The 20,951-nt window shown below is 47.3% G+C and overlaps 1 protein-coding gene across 2 annotated transcripts in view; it reads right to left on the bottom strand.

Moving 5' to 3' along the window:
- LOC147117661 (CD83 antigen-like) overlaps positions 1 to 16,407 on the bottom strand; it is a 28,519-nt gene extending 12,112 nt beyond the window's left edge. The window contains exons 1-3 of one of the 2 annotated variants that reach the window (XM_085988837.1): positions 16,266 to 16,407; positions 15,934 to 16,058; positions 12,541 to 12,769 (exon numbers count right to left, since the gene is read on the bottom strand). In XM_085988837.1, the coding sequence (XP_085844963.1) occupies positions 12,541 to 12,769; positions 15,934 to 16,058; positions 16,266 to 16,323 (412 nt within the window). In that variant the 5' untranslated portion in view covers positions 16,324 to 16,407. Of the gene's footprint in view, positions 1 to 12,540; positions 12,770 to 15,933; positions 16,062 to 16,265 lie in introns of both variants that reach the window. The other variant, XM_085988836.1, reaches the window with a different exon arrangement.
- Positions 16,408 to 20,951: the final 4,544 nt, after the last annotated feature.

Raw genomic sequence — 20,951 nt, 5'->3', positions numbered from 1 at the left:
ATAAGCATATAGAGGGGGTCATGGGAGAGCCTGCGTGCAGTCCTGCTCCTCTGTGCAGTGCTTGTTAGTGTTTGCAGCACCTCAATGCTGCAGAACACTGACAGCACAAATGTCAAAATAAGTTGGCCATGGTCCCTTTAAGGAAACCAGCTGATGACGTGTTATCAAATGACGTCACTAGACCTGCTTCCTCTAATTGGCCGGGAAACACGCTGGGCAGGCTTAACAAGCCCAATCGGGGAAAATTCATTTCAGAGGCCGGGATGGAGACAGCAGCGGGGTCGCCTGCCACGGACTCGCTGAGCTTCGTAAAATCCAGCCCTTAATGTACACACATTTACAATATCACAGTAAATTATTTTAAACAACCACCTTCGCCTTTGTACCCTCTATTAAACTTACTTCAGTGTGAAGACCTATGTAAGCAACGGATAACAGGGTTAGGAACTCAACGGAAGCTCTTTACAACCTTCTGGACTCAACAGTGACTTCAATAACTTCAGATCATAACCACTGCTCCTATTTTTTGGACAGCAGGTGTTGGTAATAGTTCTGCTGTTGCCACTTAGAGCTCCTCTAGACCCAGGTTTGGTTTCTTGACTTGTCCCATTCCCACCACCTATTACCTCGCACCATCATCCCTTTTGGCATTTAATCAATCCTGCCTTCCACCCTATCACAGACATTTCCTTTTGTTTTTTCCTCCCTTCTCCTCTCCCACTTTCCCTGCCTCTGTACTTGCTTAAAAACTGTTACATCCCTAATTTCTTCCAGTTCTGACGAAAGGTCATCGACCTGAAATATTAACTCTCTCTCTCCACAGATGTTGCCGGACCTGCTGAGTATTACCAGCATTTTCTGTTTTTATTAATGGAATAAAATTGTTTCTATCTCTGAAACTGTTGATCTGCTCCTCAGTGGAAACGGATGAGCCCGTCATCATTCTGGAATAGTACATCTGTCACATTTTGAACTAGCTGGGGGTGCCCGGCGTTGCCAGGGCAATTTTGGGCCGCGCGGTCTCCCTGCCCCTGTCTGTCCCCTCTCTCTCTCCCTACCTCTGCCCCTCTCCTCTCCCTCCCTCCCCCTCTCTCTGTGCCTCCCTCCCCTCTCCCTGCCTAGCGCCTCAGGCCCGGCGCCGTTGTGATAGTGGCCATGCGGGGCCTAGCGCTTCAGGCCCGGCCGGGCTCTGGGGCCGAGACGGACCCCAGCTGAGCTCCCCCACGGGTCGCGCGGTTGACGGCCGGCCGCTGCCCCGCCCCCGCCCGCTGTGTGTCTCGGGCCGAGCGGTTGTGAGGCGTGGCCCGAGTGACCCGAACTCACCTGCCGCTCCTGGAGCCGCAATGTGGGGGTTTGTTTGGCTAGTGCTGTCGCTGTGGGGATGAAAAAAATGGCGGTGAAGTTTGGGGAGACTGGAGGATTAGGTCCCGCCCGTGACGACCGATTGGTCAACCATCAGGTCACTGAACTGTAGGGTTGGTCAACCAGCACGTCACTCAACGCTAATGAGAGGTAGGATTGGTCAACCGCTAATGAGCGGAGTTTTGAGGATTTTTGAACGTTTTTTGTATACTGTCCGAACAATTTTTGTCTGACCAAAAAGTAAATACACCTATGAGACTCCCCTAATGATAAGCTTTCTTTTGATATAACATGCGTGTAGGTACGCTCTATAACTTTTGATTGTATAGCCGGACAGACAGACAGACCGACCAACTCTTTTATTATATACTAGCTGGGGGGAGCCCGGCTTTGCCAGGGCTGTTTTGGGCCGGGCGGTTTAAATCGAGTGCCAGGCTTTGGGGCCTCTCTGTGTCCCTCTGTGAATCTGGTGCCGGGCAACATTTTAAATCGAGTCCCAGGCTTTTGGGCCCTGTCTGTGTCCCTTTGTGAATCTGCTGCCGGGCAACATTTCTACCTTTTAATACCTTGAAAGATGAAAGTGAAAGTACTTATAAAACGTTTTTGGTAAATCTTATGTTATTTTTAAAAGAGATACTAACTTTTTCAAAGCTGGATGATCAAAGTAGTTTGAGCTGGAAGCTGAAGTAATGGCAGTGAAACAATGGCTGCCAGATCCCCGAGATGAAAACGATTAGTCCCGCCCACACACACACACACATTGGCCAACCATCAGGGGACTGTACTGTAGGATTGGTCAATCGTGACGGCACAGGATTGGTCGAACCTTGACGTCAGTCAATCAATGCTAAGTAGCAGATAATGAGTTTAATTTTGAAGGTTTTTTGCGTAAGGCGCGAACAATTTTCGTCCGACCGAAAAGTAAATAGGCTTACGTGCGTCCCGGAAGCGTAAGCTTTCTTCGGAGGTAACGCGCGCGTAGGTACGCTCTATAACTTTCAAGCGCATAGCCGGACAGACGCACACGCGAGGACAGACAGAAGGACAGACAGATAGACAGACAGAAAGAAGTATCCGTTTATATATATAAGATAGATAGATATCTAATCTGTCTATCTATCTATCTATCTATAAAAGGATCGATCTGTCTGTCTGTCTATCCTCCGGTGTGCGTCTGTCCGGCTATGCACTCGAAAGTTATAGAGCGTACCTACGCGTGCGTTACGTCAAAAGAAAGCTTACCATTCCAAAACGGTCGTAAGCGTATTTACGTTTCGGCCGGACAAAAATTGCGCCCGCGGTATCCAAAAAACGTTCAAAATTCCGCTCATTAGCATCTCATTATCCGCTCATTAGCGATAGAGTGACCTCGAGGTCGACCAATCGTACGCCGGGTTCCTGGCGCGTGCAGGCGGGCCCTCCTACAGTCGAGTGACGGGACGATTGACCAATCCTACGCTTTGGTGACCTGACGGTCGACCAATCCTACGCTTTGGTGACCTGACGGTCGACCAATCGGTGCGTGTGTGGGCGGGCCTTATCGTTCTGAACCGAGGTGAGTAGCCGCCATCTTGCTTCCATTTTTTTTCCCGCTTTCTGCGTCTTTCTTTTCAAATATACATTTCCAGCAAAAAAAAATTGCTTTTATTAAATTGTTTTTAAAAAAACTTCATTCATTTGTAAATATTTTCTCTAACCTGAAGATTCTTTTTCCTACCTTTCCCTGTTTTTGTAAGGCCTCAGAACCTAGGCCTCAAAGCCTGGGCCTCTCCTGCCCAGCCACGCCAGAGCTAGGTAATTGTCCCACGGCTTCTGCTAAGCTCCCCCCCACCCCCCCCCCCGGTATCTCGTTACCCGGGGCAACGGCCTCAGCCACGAGGGTCACGGGACATACACAGGGTGCGCGCAGCAGGAGCAGCCGAGACGCGACGTCTCTCTCTGTTCCCCACTCGGCTCGGGGGCGGGGCTCTCGGGAGTGCGGATCTCGGGCGGGGCTTGGAGAGCGGGAAGGGTTTCCCCAGCAACCGGGCCCGCCGGCCGTCTCTCACAGCCGCAATCGGCGGTCTTGAAGCCAGCTCGGGAGGGCGGGGCTCCGGAGAGCGGGAGGGCGGGGCTCCGGAGGGCGGAGCTCACGACATCGGGGGACGGGGCTCGCGACATCGGGAGATCGGGGGACGAGAGATCGGGGGGCGGGACATCGGAAGATCGGGGGGCGGGACATCGGGAGATCGCGGGGCGGGACATCGGGAGATCGCGGGGCGGGACATCGGGAGGCGGGAGATCGCGGGGCGGGACATCGGGGGGCGGGGCTTGGGGACTCCCCCCCCCCTCCTCCTCCCCCCCCTCCCTCCTCCCCCCTCCCAATTCCCCCCTCCTCCCCTTCCCCCATTCCCCTCTTTCCCCCCTCCTCCCCTCGCTTCCCCCTCCCCCCGTCACGCTCTCTCTTCCCCCGTCACTCTCCCTCTTCCCCCCAGTCGCTCTCTCTTCCCCCCCAGTCGCGCTCTCTCTTCCCCAGTCGCTCTCTCTCTTCCCCCCCGTCGCTCTCTCTTCCCCCCAGTCGCTCTCTCTCTTCCCCCCAGTCGCTCTCTCTTCCCCCCCAGTCGCTCTCTCTCTTCCCCCCCAGTCGCTCTCTCTCTTCCCCCCCAGTCGCTCTCTCTCTTCCCCCCCAGTCGCTCTCTCTCTTCCCCCCCAGTCGCTCTCTCTCTTCCCCCCCAGTCGCGCTCTCTCTTCCCCCCAGTCGCTCTCTCTCTTCCCCCCCGTCGCTCTCTCTCTTCCCCCCAGTCGCTCTCTCTCTTCCCCCCAGACGCTCTCTTCCCCCCAGTCGCTCTCTCTCCCCCCCAGTCGCTCTCTCTTCCCCCCCAGTCGCTCTCTCTCTTCCCCCCAGTCGCTCTCTCTCTTCCCCCCAGTCGCTCTCTCTCTTCCCCCCAGTCGCTCTCTCTCTTCCCCCCAGTCGCTCTCTCTCTTCCCCCCAGTCGCTCTCTCTCTTCCCCCCAGTCGCTCTCTCTCTTCCCCCCAGTCGCTCTCTCTCTTCCCCCCAGTCGCTCTCTCTCTTCCCCCCAGTCGCTCTCTCTCTTCCCCCCCAGTCGCTCTCTCTCTTCCCCCCAGTCGCTCTCTCTCTTCCCCCCCAGTCGCTCTCTCTCTTCCCCCCCAGTCGCTCTCTCTCTTCCCCCCAGTCGCTCTCTCTCTTCCCCCCCAGTCGCTCTCTCTCTCTCTCTTCCAACAACAACATGCCCTCGAAAAAGCCTCGGCACCGCCGGGCACTCCAGCTAGTATATATATTGATGTAGCTTTACATAGTCTTTGGCTAGTGCCTAAGATCTCCCTTCCATGTGACTGAAGTGATCCACTGGGCAAAATGTTGAGCACAGCTGTGACTTCCACAGCCACAGGCAGAGTTGTGGTGTAGATTCCAAGTCCTCAGCACTTAAAAAATTCAGTAGTTGCTTTCTGCAATGTCTCAATCTCATCTGACACTGCTCCTGCATTACTTAGGTCACTTTTCCTCCATGGACCCTCTTTATAGGATATGATCTTGCCCCCGGGTCCTATTTCTGTGCACCTTCATCTCCAGTTGGTCTATTCCTTTTCTGAAAGGAAGATGGCAGCCACTATTGCTATGAACTGCTTGGTTACTTTCCTCCTGTTTTTGGTGATGACTTTGTCCCTTCCATATATGCATTTGTAGCCACAGCAGGTACACAGGCCCCTTAACTGCCTGGAAACTGCAACATGGCTGCCCTCATCCCTTCCCCCCAAGCTGGTTCCATCCCTGTACTACTGTGTTTAACATGTAACGCATCTCACAAATCTGAAATATTCAATGGCCCAGAATCATGTGGCCTTTGATTGAGGTCCACTATCGCACTTCAGGATTCTTGGTCAATTTTTCCATGGAAAGGGGTTATTTTAAAATGTGTTTTGAGCTAAAGCTCGCTTTAAAGGGGTAGGTTCTCAGCATTGACCCATGCTGGGTTCTGAATCCAAAGGTGGTTGATATACTAATCAGAAGTTGTTTTTCCCAGAGACCAAATGACAAGCAATTAAATGTCTTGTCTCTGTGAAAAATAAACACCTTGAACCCACTGTGTTGAGAGGGTTTTGACCTCTTCGTGACTATGAGTAATCTGTGAGTAAAGCAAGGAAGGTAGTCTGGTCTTCTTTTGGAAAAAGATCTGCACAGGCAGCCAGACAGCAAAAGGCTGTGAAGGGAGACTGGAACTTCCCTGGGCCATAGGACAGAATGAAGAAAGATTATTCTGTTTACATTAAGTAAGATGGCCCACCAGAGTGGGGCATAACATCATGTGCTCTTTATTTTGTAAAAGTATGCAAATATAAGTTCTACCAATTGAACTAAGTTCCTATTGCTCTACACTTTTTAATTTACTGTAGAATTAAGTATAACTCAATCCAAACTTCACCTCATCTAATGTTGACTTGATCTGCCTTCAGTGAGACTGAAGCAGTACATGTGATAGACATGAAAATCTGGTCCAGATTACAATGGAATTTCACTGTTACAATCCCAGGTCCTGCTACTATACAAGTAGATGTAGGGCAGCGTGAGTCAAGTCCCATAATAAGATGCCCAGTCCGCTTACAAGAGCAACTGAAGCCACTAACCTGAGAAGGTATCTACAGCAGACCCAAATTTGTAACATTCAACCTGAGATTAATTAACTAATTACACAATTACCATGGCATCATGCCAGCACCCTTCAGTTACACAATTTACTATGCCACAGTCTGTCTTGAATGCAGTGACTGACATGTTCAGCCTAAGGAACCAGACTGACATCAACACCAGTCATTTCTGTTGGGAGCTCTCCTGTTTGTCTGCCATGGAAAGGAGTTATTTTAAAATGTGTTTTGAACTAAAGCTTGCTTTAAAGAGGGTAGGTTTTGTTATCACCTGATGACTTTCACAAATAATTGTCCAGACTTCCTCTGGAACTTAATAAAATTTTGTTTAACAAAGGCTATGTTAGTGAGAATATTTGATTTGGTTTCTCTGTTTGAAAAGGATCAGTGAGTAAATGTGCCTTATTCCAGGGGTTGTGATTAAGATTCAGTTTAGCCAACATTTTGGTCACTGTTGGAAGTCTGGAGCTTCAGCAGCAGCCACTTTGTCTCTCAGCAAGACAATCATTGATCACTGAATCCTGGATAGATAAGGGCATATTCTCCCACCCAGCCTCCATGTACTGTAATGCCTTAAAACGCTACTCTCTCTGTCCACTTCTCCATATAGACTGCATTTAATTTAGGGTGATTCCATGTGAATTTGTACTATTCACTCTGTCACTGTTAGTGATGCACAGAAATATTTCCATTCTTTAAACTTACTCACACCAGGCACAACCAAAAGTAAAAACTTTTTTGATTTAACTGTGCTACAGAATGCTGCTCGAGTTCCTCATTGATAACATTTATACAACAGCTTTTCTCATATTTTCACGAGTATCTGTTCATTCCTTCATGATGGCGTAAGACTAGCTAGAGCAATACTAAATACAAATGAATGTCCATTCATGCTTTCTACCAACATATCACCCTTTAATCACATCTTTTTTGCTAAAATTAGCAATCAGTGCAAAATATGGTCTCCAGTCACCCCCCGGCATCATGACTCACAATGACCTGGGACACAGCAGTAACATTTTAACAATTGCATTTCATGGAGTCAAGTTCTCCCAGACAAAAGTAAAGATATATTAATACCTAAAATTATTAAACAAACTGAAACTAGACATTCATAATTTTAGTTTTCCAATCTATTATAGTCAACAGCCAAAAATATATTTTTTAATCAAAAATTGTTTGGCCCTGTATCTGCAACACTAAAACATTATCAAAACACTGGATATTTGGTAATCCAATAATTTCCATTGGTTGAAATTAATAATGAAATCTTAAAGGTGAAACAGCATATCAAAATATTGGGATAGATTTGACAAATTAGCACTGACCTGCATGCCCCAATTCCTGATATGTACTCCTGTAGAGCAAAACTCAGGAGTGTTCATTTGTAAAATCTACTGCTTTATGATCTTGTTTAATTAATTGAAACATGCCATTTTAGTGTTTCGAATCATTCTTGTTAGATGTATTGTCAGCTGCAAGTGCAACTCAGTCGAAACGCCAATCTGAGCTGCAGCTTTTTTCACTTAGTTTAACACTTGAAATATTTATAGCAAAATTTACAGCCAAAGTCCCCCTCCCTTACTTTTGCATGGTCCATCTCTAACATCTTCTTGGGCTTCTTGATCTCTATTGCTGGGGATGGGCTGTCTACCAATATCCATTCTCTCTCTCTTAGGCAGTCCCTCGGAACCGAGGATGACTTCCTTCCACGCTAAAAATGAGTTCTCAGGTGACTGATGAGTCCAATGCGGGACCTACAGTCTCTATCGCAGGTGGGGCAAATGGTGGTTGAAGGGGCGGGTGGGTGGGGTGCTTGGGTTGACATGCGCTCCCTCTGCTGTTTGTGCTTGGCTTCCGCTTGCTCCCAGCGAAGAGACTGGAGGTGTTCGGCGCCTTCCCGGATGCTTCTCCTCCACTTTGAGGGGTCTTGGGCCAGGGATTCCCAGGTGTCGGAGGGGATGTTGCACTTTTTCCAAGGAGGTTTTGAGGGTGTCCTTGAAGCGTTTCCTCTGCCCACCTGGGGCTCTCTTGCCATGTCGGAGCTCTGGGCAGTGTGCTTGTTTTGGGAGTCTCGTATCGGGCATGCGGACGATGTGGCCCGTCCATCGGAGCTGATCGAGCGTGGTCAAAGCTTCGATGCCGGGGATGTTGGCCTGAGCAAGAACACTGATGTTGGTGCGCCTATTCTGCCAATGGATTTGCAGGATCTTGCGGAGGCAGCGTTGATGTTACCTCTCCAGTGCTTTGAGGTGCCTGCTGTACATGGTCCATGTCTCTGAAGCATACAGGAGGGCGGGTATCACTACTGCTCTGTAGACCATGAGCTTGGTGCCGGGTTTGAGGTCCTGGTCTTCAAACACACTCTTCCTCAGGTGACCGAAGTCTGCACTGGCACACTGAAGGCGGTGTTGGACTTAGTCATCGATGTCTGCCCTTGTTGACAGTAGGCTCCCGAGGTATGGAAAGTGGTCCACGTTGTCCAAGGCCTCGTCGTGGATTTTGATAATTGGGGGGCAGTACTGTGTGGCGGGGGCAGGTTGGTAGAGAACCTTTGTCTTACGGATGTTTAGTGTAAGGCCCATGCTCCCGTATGTTTCGGTGAAGGTTTTGACGATGGTTTGGAGTTCGACCTCAGAGTGTGCGCAGACGCAAGCGTCGTCTGTATACTGTAATTCGATGACAGAGGATGGGATGACCTTGGATCTGGACTGGAGGCGATGGAGGTTGAACAGTTTCCCCGTTTGTTCTGTAGATTAGCTCCACTCCAGCAGGGAGCTTACTGAGGGCGAGATGGAGCATTGCCTCTCTGTCCTTGATGAGTACCTCTCCGTTCTTGGCCTGCAGTGGGGTAGGACCTTGGGTGCTTGGGCCGTAGATGGCCTTGACTGCGCTAAAGAATCCATGCACGTCATGGTTGTCGGCTAGCTGCTGGATCTCCTGCGCTTTCTCCACCCACCATCTGTTCTTTAGGTCACGAGTTTTTTGTTGGACCTCAGCCTTCAGGCGTCTGTAGAGCTGCTTTCTTGCTCTCTAGTTGTGTTGCTGTTTCCAGATCAGGAATGCCTTGCATTTGCGGCTTATTAGCTCCTGGATCTCCTAGTCGTTCTCGTGGAACCAGTCTTGGTGTTTCCTGGTCGAGTGACTGAGCGACTCTTCACAGGTGCTGATTATGGAGGCCTTGAGTGCAGATCAGGCGCTGTAGACACTGTGTCTCTGCATCACTGGGAGTCGTCAGGTTGGTTGTGAGGCGCAGGCTGAATAGGGCTTTCTTAGCAGGGTCTTTGAGTGCTCCAGCGTTGATTTTCCTGCGGCATTGTTTCTGTTGCCGCCGCTGTTTTGGGGCTACATTGATGGAGATGACAGAGCGGATTAGGCGGTGGTCTGTCCAGCAGTTGTCAGCTCCTGTCATGGCGCGCGTGAAGCGGACGTCCTTGCGGTCCCTCGCTCGAACAATGACGTAGTCCAGCAGATTCCAATGCTTGGAGCGAGGGTGTTGCCATGAAGCCTTGTACTTGTCTCTCTGACGGAACAAGGTGTTGGTTATGGCAAGGCCATGTTCTAAGCCTTTAGTCAGGAGGAGGGTACCATTGGAGTTGGCTTTCCCTACCCACTCTCTGACGATCGCACCTCCCCAGAGATCTGTGTCCTTTCCAACTCTGGCGTTAAAGTCACCAAGGAAGATCAGCTTGATGCCCGTTGGGACTCGGGACAGGGATTGTTCGAAGCTGGAGTAGAATTCCTCTTTGGTCTCATCTGTGGCTTCCAGTGTTGGGGCGTACGCACTGATGACCGTAGTGCACTGGTTCCGGGCTAGGGTGAGCTGAAGAGTCATGAGGCGTTTATTCGTTAAAATGTATATTCATTAAAAGCCTACTGACTCCCACAACTACCTGGATTATACTTCTTCCCACCCCACTTCCTGTAAGGATCCATTCCCCTCTCCCAGGTTCTCCATCTTCATTGTACCTGTTCTGATGATGACACCTTCCACACTTCTAAAAGAGCTTCTAAAATATCCTGTTTTTTCCTCAGCTGAAGATTCCCCTCCACCATGGTTGCTATGACCCTCGAATGAGTCCTCCCCATTTCCTATGCTTCTGTTGATACCCTGTTTCCCACCCTCTCAGAACAGTGATAGTCCTCACCATCTACCCCACAAGCCAGCGCATTCAACAGATCATCTTCCACCATTTCCACCACCTTCAACACAATCCCTCCACCAAACCTATCTTTCCATCTCAGCATTTCAAAGGGATGATTTCTTCATGACACTCTGGTTCACTCTTCCATCATCCCAACAAATCATTCTCCATTCCCTGACACCTTCCCATGCAAGTGCAGGAGATGCAGCACCTTCCCTTTCACCAACTCCGACACCAACGTTCCGGGTGAGACAGCAATTTACATGTACTTCCTCCAATCTAGTCTCCTCTACACTGTGGACACCCAACGCAGATTAGGCAAGTGCTCTGCCAACCACCTCTGTTCTGTTCATAAATGCGAACCTCTACTCCCTGTCGCTTACCACGTCAATTCTCCAACCCACTCCCAGTCTGACGTTTCTATCTTTGGCCTTCAACACTGTTCCAATGAAGCTTAATGCAATTTCGAGGAACACCACCTTATTTTTTACTAGACACTTTGCAGCCCTCTGGCCTGAATATTGAATTTAACAACTTATGACCTTAACTATAGCTTTAGTCACTGGCAATGTGGATGTGTGTACTGGCATTTCCAGGGATGGCGGTGGCAGTCAGGAACAAACAGGTTGTTGGTAGGGATGAAGACCCCCAACCCCCATATAAATACTGTGCTGGCAGGGTGGTCTACATCCTTGGTGTCGACCTACTCCTTTTTCCCACCAGACTCCTAGGCCGCTGGAGCCAGTTTCACTTTGCCAGTTTTCCCTGTTTCCCATTCAACTTGCCTATCCACATTCCAATCTTCTCATATTCTAAGTGTATATGTCGCTTATTTCTTGATTTCTTTCATTATGCCTCCTTTTGTCTCCTGTACACATCATTTCTGCCCTTTAACCATATCCTGATCCCTACCGCAGCACTTTACAGGTTATGCTATGTCTTTTTCTCTGCGTTTGTGCTCCCGCTTCCCCTTGTTCTGTTCCTTCTTCAGTGCTGTTCATCTGTAACACCTTTCAGTTCTAAGCAAGGGTTTATAGATGAAATCAACTGACTCATGTGTTCTGGACAGATGCTGCCTGACCTGCAGAGTGTCTTCACCATTTTCCACTTTTTCCCCTCCAAAGTTACCCTAGTTGACACGCGCTGTCGCAAACTTCTTTGATCTCTTATCAGTGTCTCCTAATCGTGTTTCTCTGAGGCATCCATTGTTTTAGGAACAGTGAGGAAGCTAACTTGTGTGGCACTCCCATATTGTGACATTACGATATTCCATTCTAATGATATCATGATTGGGAGTAGTCAGTTCTGGGTATCACTACGCACTAATGATTTCATTGGAACTTCAGATATGGAAATTCACTAGTAAACACTTCCTCTTTAAGCTGCTGTAGAGCTAACATTGCATATGAAGGTAGATTGGATGAATTAGCACTTCCAGCACAGGGCTTCATGTGATGGGAGAGCATAAAACAATTTGGGGGAAAAATTCGGTATCGCCCATTTTGGGACGCTAATATCGACTGGGCGCAAAGTTTAGCGCCCAGCGCTAATCATCGCCTCCGACTGCAAGATTCGCCTCTATTTGAGCGTTAAATCAGGCGCTACACACCTCTCTTAAGGCGCAAATGTCAGGGAGCGAGGCGCTACCTCAGAACGCTACCGAAGCTCAGGCAATGCCAAATACCACAGAAGCCAGACAGACTGGCGCTGTCCAGTTCTTAAAGGGGAGGGGCCATCTTGCTGGCCAGCCACTCCCGGCTCATTGCAGACTTGAATCTTGGCCTGGAGAGACCTCAAAAGCAATTGTGTTGGAAGCACTAATGGATAGGCCCACGGAAAGAGCTCGACACTTAGCGCCCGCCTTTAAATAGCGCTCCCCAGCCCCTTCCCGACTTGAAAAAGTTCCCTTCTACCGGTCATTCCTAGCAGCAGGCGCTAAAGCAGGGGGCGCGACTCAATATTCGGTCTGGGGCGCTACCGGGCCGTTGCACGCTTGACTGACGTCACAATCTGCGGGCGCAGGAGGTAGTGGCGGTAGTGTTTAGCGCCGCTGCAAAATGACTGGCCAATTTCACTAGTGCCGCTAAAATCGCCGCGCTCAGGCACTAATTTCCCAGCGCCCCGCGGAGGCACTAACGGGAGGCGCTAAGCAACCGAATTTCTCCCCCTTTGGGTATGGAAGTCAGCACGTCCCATATGATTTTCCATCCATGGGTAGAATTTCTAACCAATTCTTGATTTGTGCTCCCATCATGCAAAGCTCTGCACCAGGAGTGCTAATTCATAAACTCTACCCTGCGATATCGATGTGATAAAAGAGGAATGGAAGTGAGAATATACAGTACTGCTCTTTGAACCACGTGCTAACTTTAACTTTTGATAAGATACGAACCCACTTCTCGAAGTCTCACATCTGCCTCTTTGTTTTGTTCTCCAAGCGGTGCCCACAATGAACACTGGTACGTTCCCAAGTCTTCACTGGAGATGTTGTGAATAGTCAAGAAATAGGGACTGGCAGAAGCTACTTCAACTGACCCGCTGAAACCCAGATACATCCTGGCAATGTGCTCTTTGAAATCCTTTCGAACAATTCCTGATAAGCTGAACCCATCATCAGCTACCTAGAAAAATATTAAAATGTACACAAATCAGAGAGAATCAAACAGTGCTACTTCTTCCTACATTTGCGACAGGGAGTATTTGAGGCTGAAACCACTGCATGGAAAAACAGATAAACATTTCAAGCAGAGGCTATGGGGGCGAGGGCAGAGGAATGGAATTAGTCTTGGATTGGCCTCGCAAAGATATGATGAGCTATGTGGCCTCCTTTTGTGCTGTAAACCTCTATGCTTCTTCTATAGCTCTACTTCTAGTCTGGCTTTTTTTTTTTAAAAGGAGTTTCACAGAATCACAGAAACCTCACAGTGCAGATAGAGGCCATTTCGGCCCATCGAGCCTGCACCGGACACATATCCCACCCGATCCCCGTAACCCCTACACCAACACATATCCCACCCTATCCCCGTAACCCCACGTATTTAATCCCCCTAACACTAAGGGTCAATTTATCATAGCTAATCAACCTAACTCGCACATCTTTGGACTGTGGGAGGAAACCGGAGCACCCGGAGGAAACCCACGCAAACACGGGGAGAATGTGCAAACTCCACACAGACAGTCACCCGAGGCCGGATTTGAACCCGGGTCCCTGGCGCTGTGAGGCAACAGTGCTAACCACTATGCCACCGTGCTGTTGTTTTTGATATATTCAAAAAATATTTTTGACTTGTCTTCAAATTCAGAAATTCTGATTTCGTTTAAACTCACAGGATTTCACCATTTTAGTGAAAACGAGCGAAAGTAAACTCAATCAAAAGTGAGTCAGGAAGAATGCAATGTTTAAAATGGATATACAGTACTGCAATGTATATACTGCCAACAATTTACATCAAAACACAGTATATACACACACACACAGAGTATTTTAGATTGCTTATGCAGCCATTGTTTAGCTACTGCAGTGAAAATGTTTGGAATTATAGGGGGAAAAGTCAAGTCGCGCCCCCTTTGGGGTGCTAACTCCGCCGGGGCGCTACCCCAAATAAATTAGCGCCCCCGTGGCGGAAATTCACCGGTAGTGCCCCAAGAGGGAAGCGGGGTGCTGCTGGAAGCGCCCCATCTCCCTCTTGAGGCACTGCGAGTAAATATCGCGGCGCTACGTGCCGCAGCGCCACGCTCTGTGGCACTGCAGGCCTTCCTCCCCTTAAAGGGGAGGGGCCTAGCACAGCACGACCCGGGGCCCAGCTGGGCCACCAGGGATCGGAGTGCCGGCAATAGAGTCCGGCACTCAAGAGAAGTGCCGGGCTCACGGAGCGCAGCCGGCACTCCGTGGAGGGGCTGCTCAAGAGGTCGGAGATGGCAACGGGGGCAGGTGCTGGCAGGCGGCCAGCAACAAAAATAGCCGCCCGGCACCTTCCCTTTAATTAGCACCACCCCGGCCGCAGGTAGGCACCCCTGACCCCGTCAGACATAGCATCCGGCAGTAAGCCTAATATAATGGGCTCAAGGCCCACTAACACTCACTGACTAGGTTTAGTCATGGAAACTAGGCACAAAGGGCAGAACAGTCAGAAGAGAATTGGAAACCAATAAAACTAAAATCCCAGAGTAAAATTTCCCTCTCTTTTCAGAATGCAAATAATTTGAGTCACAGTTTCTGACTACGACTCATCACAAATGTCATGGTACCACTAAAAGACTGACTGCATGGTTAGGTTCAATTTTCGGTTTGTCTAAAATATAAAAGACTACCTGTAAGTTTTAAGTTTAGAATAATTTTTCTAATACAAATCTTTGATCTGTTTTATCTCCTACTCCTGCAGTTTAAGGTAGTGGCAATTTTAGAAGTGGCTGTACTGTACATGGTGGAAGTGGACTTATTTGCTGGGGGTTATGGGCCATAACCTCCCCCCACCAAGAAAATAGTGATTTTTAACACTTTATCTGTTGCATTTCCCCACATTTTGAAGTGAACTTTTACAAATATAGTTCATGATTTTACATTTTTCCCTCTCAAAGTCAGTGCAGTACTGCATTGTCGGAGGTGCCATCTTTTGGATATTAACTCGAGCCCCTGTCTGCCTGTTCAGGTGGATGTAAAAGATCCCATGTCATTAGTCAAAGTTCGCCCAATGTCCTGGCTAAAACTTCCCTCAACCACCAAAAATAGATTGATAGATCATTCATCTCGTTTTCTGTTTGTGAGACCGTGCTGTCTGCAATTGGCAGCCACATTTTCCTACATAACAGTACCTGCACTTCAAAAGTAACTCATTTTCTGTGAAATACTTTAAAGGTGCTATATAATTGTAAGTCTTTCTTAAACTTAATTATTTATAGTCAATGCAGGCCAGTAAGAAATCCCCAACCCACTATTAAATGGATAATTATAAATGGTTTGTAGCCTATGAATTGATTTATTTTAATCAATTGCTTAAATGTTGCATGTGATTAATGATTTGGGTACATCTCATTCTTCACCATTTCAGACCTCTTTGGAAGCAAGGCTCTTGAATTCAATTACACTACATTGGCCCCTTCTACCATTACAGGTATTGGGTCTTCACAGTTAAGAACAATTTCTCATTTGTAAAACGGCAGTCTTCGGTAATGCCATGAATGCCCTCTGTCCCATGATGCATTTACACAAGGAAAGCTTCGATGCAAAGCAGTTCTGGGGTCGTACTGGTGCTAATCTTGTGGAGTGTAAATTGGGTGTCAAGGCCCAGACCAATTCCAAAGCCAAGCAAAGAACGACCATCTCCTCCAGAGTCTCCATTTTGCTTCAGTTTCAGGGCTTAATTTTACACCCGTTTTGAACCAGCATAATTGCAGGAAATTCACCTTATGCCTCTTTACTCTGGAGGCTAACAGCGTTCACCTTTATCATGGTGTAAATCGGATAGCAACTTCTGGACTACACACATGTGCACTTAATCGCAGAAATCCGCAAGTTGCGGACAGGCGGTACCTCGCCGAGAGACTCGGCATTGAAATCAATGCAAGGGCGTGAAGTCGCGGTGTCGGATCAGCCACCCGTTATGCGCAGCGCCTGATATTCGGCTCCATTGGAGACATTGCAGTATCAGGCGCTGCGAATAATGGGCAGCCGATCCGATCCGATCTGATCCGATATCGCCCGTTTTGCACCACTGCCCAAGACGAATTTCTAGGCCTACAGGTATAGTCTAAATGTACCCTTAAACACTACAGTAAAACTCTTTACCTTGTACCAGCTGATAGCTCGGTACTGAACTTCAGACTTATAAGGAGCATCACAGGGCAACTTCGCTCTTTCACCCAACTTGATCAAAATTTCCGTCACGGCTTCTGCGCCCAGAAAAAACAGCACTGCTAAAACAAGGAACATGAGGGGGTCAAAGGTCAAGACATATAAAACGACACACTCTTAACCGAACGGGAAAAAAAAGCAACGAACGCAAAGCTTGTTGACTAGAGGACAAGAAACAGCAGTGGGTTGTTACCTCCTTAAACAAAATGTCAGTCACAGACAGTGACTGAGCAAAAAGATGAATTTTAAAGCACGCTTAAAATTACCTGGCTGCAGTATTAAAAATACAAATCGCTTCAGTTTACAGCAGAGCAGAAGTTCCATGGTGTGAGCTCAATGCAGGCATCTAAGTAACTGGTCATGTGGGTGTTCCCCGTTCAGCTACAACCAGCCAACGATCATGAGGAAACGAAACTGAAGCTGCTTTCAGCATAAGTTTTAAGTTTCGTTTTACCAGAAAACATAAGTGAGACAGGAGAGTTCAGGGGAAAGGGTCCAGACTGCTGTGAGTGGCAGTTTTACTCAGTCACAGTGTTACCATTAAACAAAAAATATTATGAGTGTTACCATTAAACAAAAAATATTATGAGTGTTACCATTAAACAAAAAATATTATGAGATATCTGGGTAACAAATAGATTCGGGCACTTGCAATCTACAGGAAAATTAATCAACACATTTGTTTAATTTCTCAGTCCGCAGATGAAATGTGGTATGGACATCACAGGATTGAAATGAAATGATGACCATGATGGTAGAATCACAGAGATGCCAACACTGAAAATGCAAAAATACTGAGAAAGAAGTGCCATTTATACAACACCTTATCATGTAACTCAGTTGGCAGCGAAGGTTGGTGATGTTGTTGTTGGGGATGATTGTGGAAGGATTCGGAGGACCAAGGTCTGATTGTTTCATTGGTTCCGATGTTGCTGGAATAGATGGCAGCTGCAGGCGAGATGACAGAAGCATGTGACAGAAGCAGCCTCATTCAAACTGAAGTACGTGACACACACGTTATTTTAAGTGATTATGGCAGAATTCATATCAAGTACATAGGCCGTGATTTTGCCGCGCTCAGAGAGCGGGTTTGGAGGTGGGTCAGAGGTTAAAATCGTTTTGATTGACGGCAGGTTCCGCACCCGCCGTCATCCCACCTCCACTCAACTTTCACAAGTGTCGGATCCCCAATTTGCGAATGGACCCGACACCTAGCGGCGGGAAATGGATTAAAGTCAATTAACTGCCTATTACCAGGTACTTGTTAGCAGTTTTCAGGCTCTTTTTTGATCTTCCAGCTTCTGGGTCAGGTTTCACGACGTCCGGACAATACGCCAGGTAAATGTGGCATGTTGTGAGTCTGAGCTGATGTTTGTGAAAAGATGACAGCTGCAGAAGTGGTGCCAAGGATGCAATGTTGCACACGGTGAGTTACAGAGCAAAGAAAATGTTGGTTACTGTATTTTTAATTTTTAATACATATACAGATTTCTTTAGTTTACGAGTTTTTAATTCCAACTGTATGTCCAGTGCCACCTCATTGGGAGAACCTCTCTCACCAGTGACAGATCGCTTCTGTCATCTCACCTGCAGCTGCCATCTATTCCAGCAACATCGGAACCAATGAAACAATCAGATCTTGGTCCTCCGAATCCTTCCACAAATCATCCCCAACAACAACATCACCAACCTTCGCCACCATCACCTGATGCTGCACTGGATACAGGACATCAGCCCCTGACAAAATTGCTGGCCGGAAGGCATCACCATGTCTAGACTTTCTTCACTTGATGTTGTAAACCCTGGCTGCCAAATGATGCGCCAGGTTGACACCATCCCACAGCAGCACCATGAAGCATCCCTTGAATGTCCAAGCCATTCCATGCACACACATCACTATAGCAGGGGGGGGGGCGGTGGTGTGGGGAGTTATGACTGAACAATCACTGAAACTCAGTAAGACACTTCTGCTCAGATCTGTCCAATAAGGGGTTTTTTTTTGAAAAAGAGATTTCACTGTATGACAACACATTACCAGAAGCTTCACATGGACATTGGCTAAACCTTTCAAGTGCCCACCCTTGTGTGTTGTTAGTTGGTATGCTTGCAGTAGAATGAGGGTGAGTGTGAGGGGTGGTTAGTGAGATGGGGAAGTGTTAAAGTAGATAGAGCGGGTTGGGTGGAGGTGCAAGGTAAGTTGGTGTCCTGGGGAGGTCTCTTCTGCCCTTGGAAGGGAAGAGAACCTCCCTGTGTACTGTGACTTCCTCCATAAGCAAATGAAGGGAGTCATTGGAGAGCCTGGGTGCAAGAGTTCACCTTTGTGCAGTGATTGTCAGTGTTTGCAGCACCTCAATACCGTCAAACACGAAAAATCAACTGTCAATATAAAATTGTGCATGGTCCCTTTAAAGAAACCGGCCAGATGATGCATCATCAATGGCGTCATCAGACCCGCTTCCAGTTAATTGGCCAGTAAGCCCGCAGGGGCAGGTTTAACAAAGCCAATCAAGGGAAAATCACGTCTGTAGAGCGGAGGCAGCTGGAAGCGGGACTGGAACCCGGAAACCAGCTGTCCTGCACCCATCCCGACACCGAGGAGAAAATCGCGGCCATAGATACCTAAAGAGAAAGCCACTACCATATCACATGTGGCTACAGTGCCCTTGATGCTGGTACCAATGTGATAACACATGGTTCGGATATCGCGGTCAGCGGCGAAGTGACGGCGCTTGTCACTGACATTGAAGAAAGCTGCCTACAAAGATTTAGCAGGCTCTGTGACGTTAACTTCCCCTATTCCGATGCTAGTTTCAATCTAGAGACATCTATAGTGATTGTGTGGTGCCCAGGAACAGTGAAGTCATCAAGCAGCCTGAGTAGCAAATCAGATTGAAGAATTCTCACAGACAGCAAACCAGTAAGTAAAAAGCACTGATTATCATTCACTTTTTAATCAGTTTACAGAAAGAGAGATAACAATTGGGACATACACATGGGATTAAAGTAGAAGCTGAAAAATCATAAACAAGCTTTTAAAAAATAACTTTTTTATTATTTTAAAAATCTATGGAATTTTTATCATGGAAAAGAAAAAGGAAAGAAAGACTTGCATTTATATAGCGCCTTTCACAACCACCGGACGTCTCAAAGCGTTTTAGTCACTAAAGTACTTTTTTGAAGTGGAGTCACTGTTGTACGTAATGTGGGAAACGTGGCAGCCAATTTGCGCACAGCAAGGTCCCACAAACAGCAATGTGATAATGACCAGATAATCTGTTTTTGTTATGTTGATTGAGGGATAAATATAGGCCAGGACAACAACAACAACTTGTATTTATATAGCACCTTTAATGTAGTAAAACGTCCCAAGGCGCTGCACAGGAGTATTTTAAGACAAAGAATTTGACACTGATCCACATAAGGATACGTTAGGGCAGGTGACATAAGGAGTGTCTTAAAGGAGGAAAGAGAGGTAGTGAGGCAGACAGGTTTAGGCAGGGAATTCCAGAGCTTAGGGCCTAGACAACAGAAGGCACGGCCACCAAAGGTTGAGCGATTATAATCAGGGATCCTCAAGAGCGCAGAATTAGAGGAACGCAGATATCTTGGGGGGTTGTGGGGCTGAAGAGATTACAGAGATAGGAAGGGGCGCTGCTTAACCGGGAGCCAAAGTAGGTCAGCGAGCACAGAGGTGATGGTTGAACAGGACTTGGTGTGAGTTAGGACACGGGCAGCTGAGTTTTGGATGACCTCAAGTTTACACCGGGGATAACCCCCCTGCACTTCTTCGAAATAGTGCCATGGGATTTTTTACGTCCACCTGAGAGCGTAGACGGGGCCTCAGTTTAATGTCTCATCCGAAAGACAGCTCCAACAGTGTAGCACTCCCTCAGCACTGGAATGGAGGGAATGACACTCCACACATATAAAATTTGTTTTTCAGGGCCAGAGAGGTTGTTCATCAGTAATTATGACTTGGTACACCACTAAAAACTCAGTTACACCTCATTCAACAAGGCTTAAAATTTTCAATGGTTTTTACAGCGAGAATAGAGCATAAAAAGTTGAAGTTCACATCAAATCACTGATTCTGTGCTGATTGCATCTGCGAAGACTGCAACAGTGTACCCTGTGGACAGCAACTTCCAGATTTCTACGTTTAACTGTGCATGTGCGGATGCCAGAAGTTGCTGTCAGTTTTACACAGTAATGACATTGAATACTGACAGTTTCACCATCATTACAATCTGACGGCCTCCCCTGAGCCAGGGTCTGTGTCTGGCCTAAATTAGGCCTAACATTTACTGGCTTTCTTATATAACTGTCCCATCCTCATGGCAAGCTTTTAATGATTTCTAGCTAGTTACTGAAGTCATGGCTACTGGTTTCTTTATAGAGATATTTTCTCAGGTATAGATCCTTTCCTAATGTACTTAAAATGTAAATATTGCTGAGACTCTGCCTAATGGGAGAAACTGAAATGTTAGCTATTTTTCATTTGCAATTGAGAATGTGTGTAAACACTTTTTTTTGTGTGCTTCAGACAGACATGAGTGCATGGTGGCGTCCTGTCCCAATTTCTGCTGCATTTGCCAGTTCTAAAATTATTTATTATTTATTCATGGCCCACAATCCCAAATATTTAGTTTAAGGTCAAGTTTTGCTTCATAGAAGTGTGGGCTTGCTTATAGAAGCTGGCATTTGTAGAGAGCACAAATAAATAGCATTGGGAAGTAGCCTGAGCCAATTGTAGCTGCCAATCATCTTAAACTCCACCCCTTTCCCTAAACCTCATCTCTGTTAGGGTATAGGGGAGGAGGTAGAGAGCAAAAGCAAACTGGTAAAAACTAACTAGTGGAGAAATAAAAAAACTAGATTTTTATAATTTTATATATTAGTAAAAAGAATTATTGTTTATCATCTACACTGTAATGCTAGAGTCTGTCCGACAA

The sequence above is a fragment of the Somniosus microcephalus genome, chromosome 5 (genome assembly GCF_052327205.1).
Source record: "Somniosus microcephalus isolate GS21.2 chromosome 5, FLI_Smic_1.0, whole genome shotgun sequence".
In the NCBI taxonomy this organism is placed as follows: Eukaryota; Metazoa; Chordata; class Chondrichthyes; order Squaliformes; family Somniosidae; genus Somniosus; species Somniosus microcephalus.
Note: the sequence above shows the minus strand (reverse complement) of the source record. Positions and strands in the feature narration are given on the sequence as shown.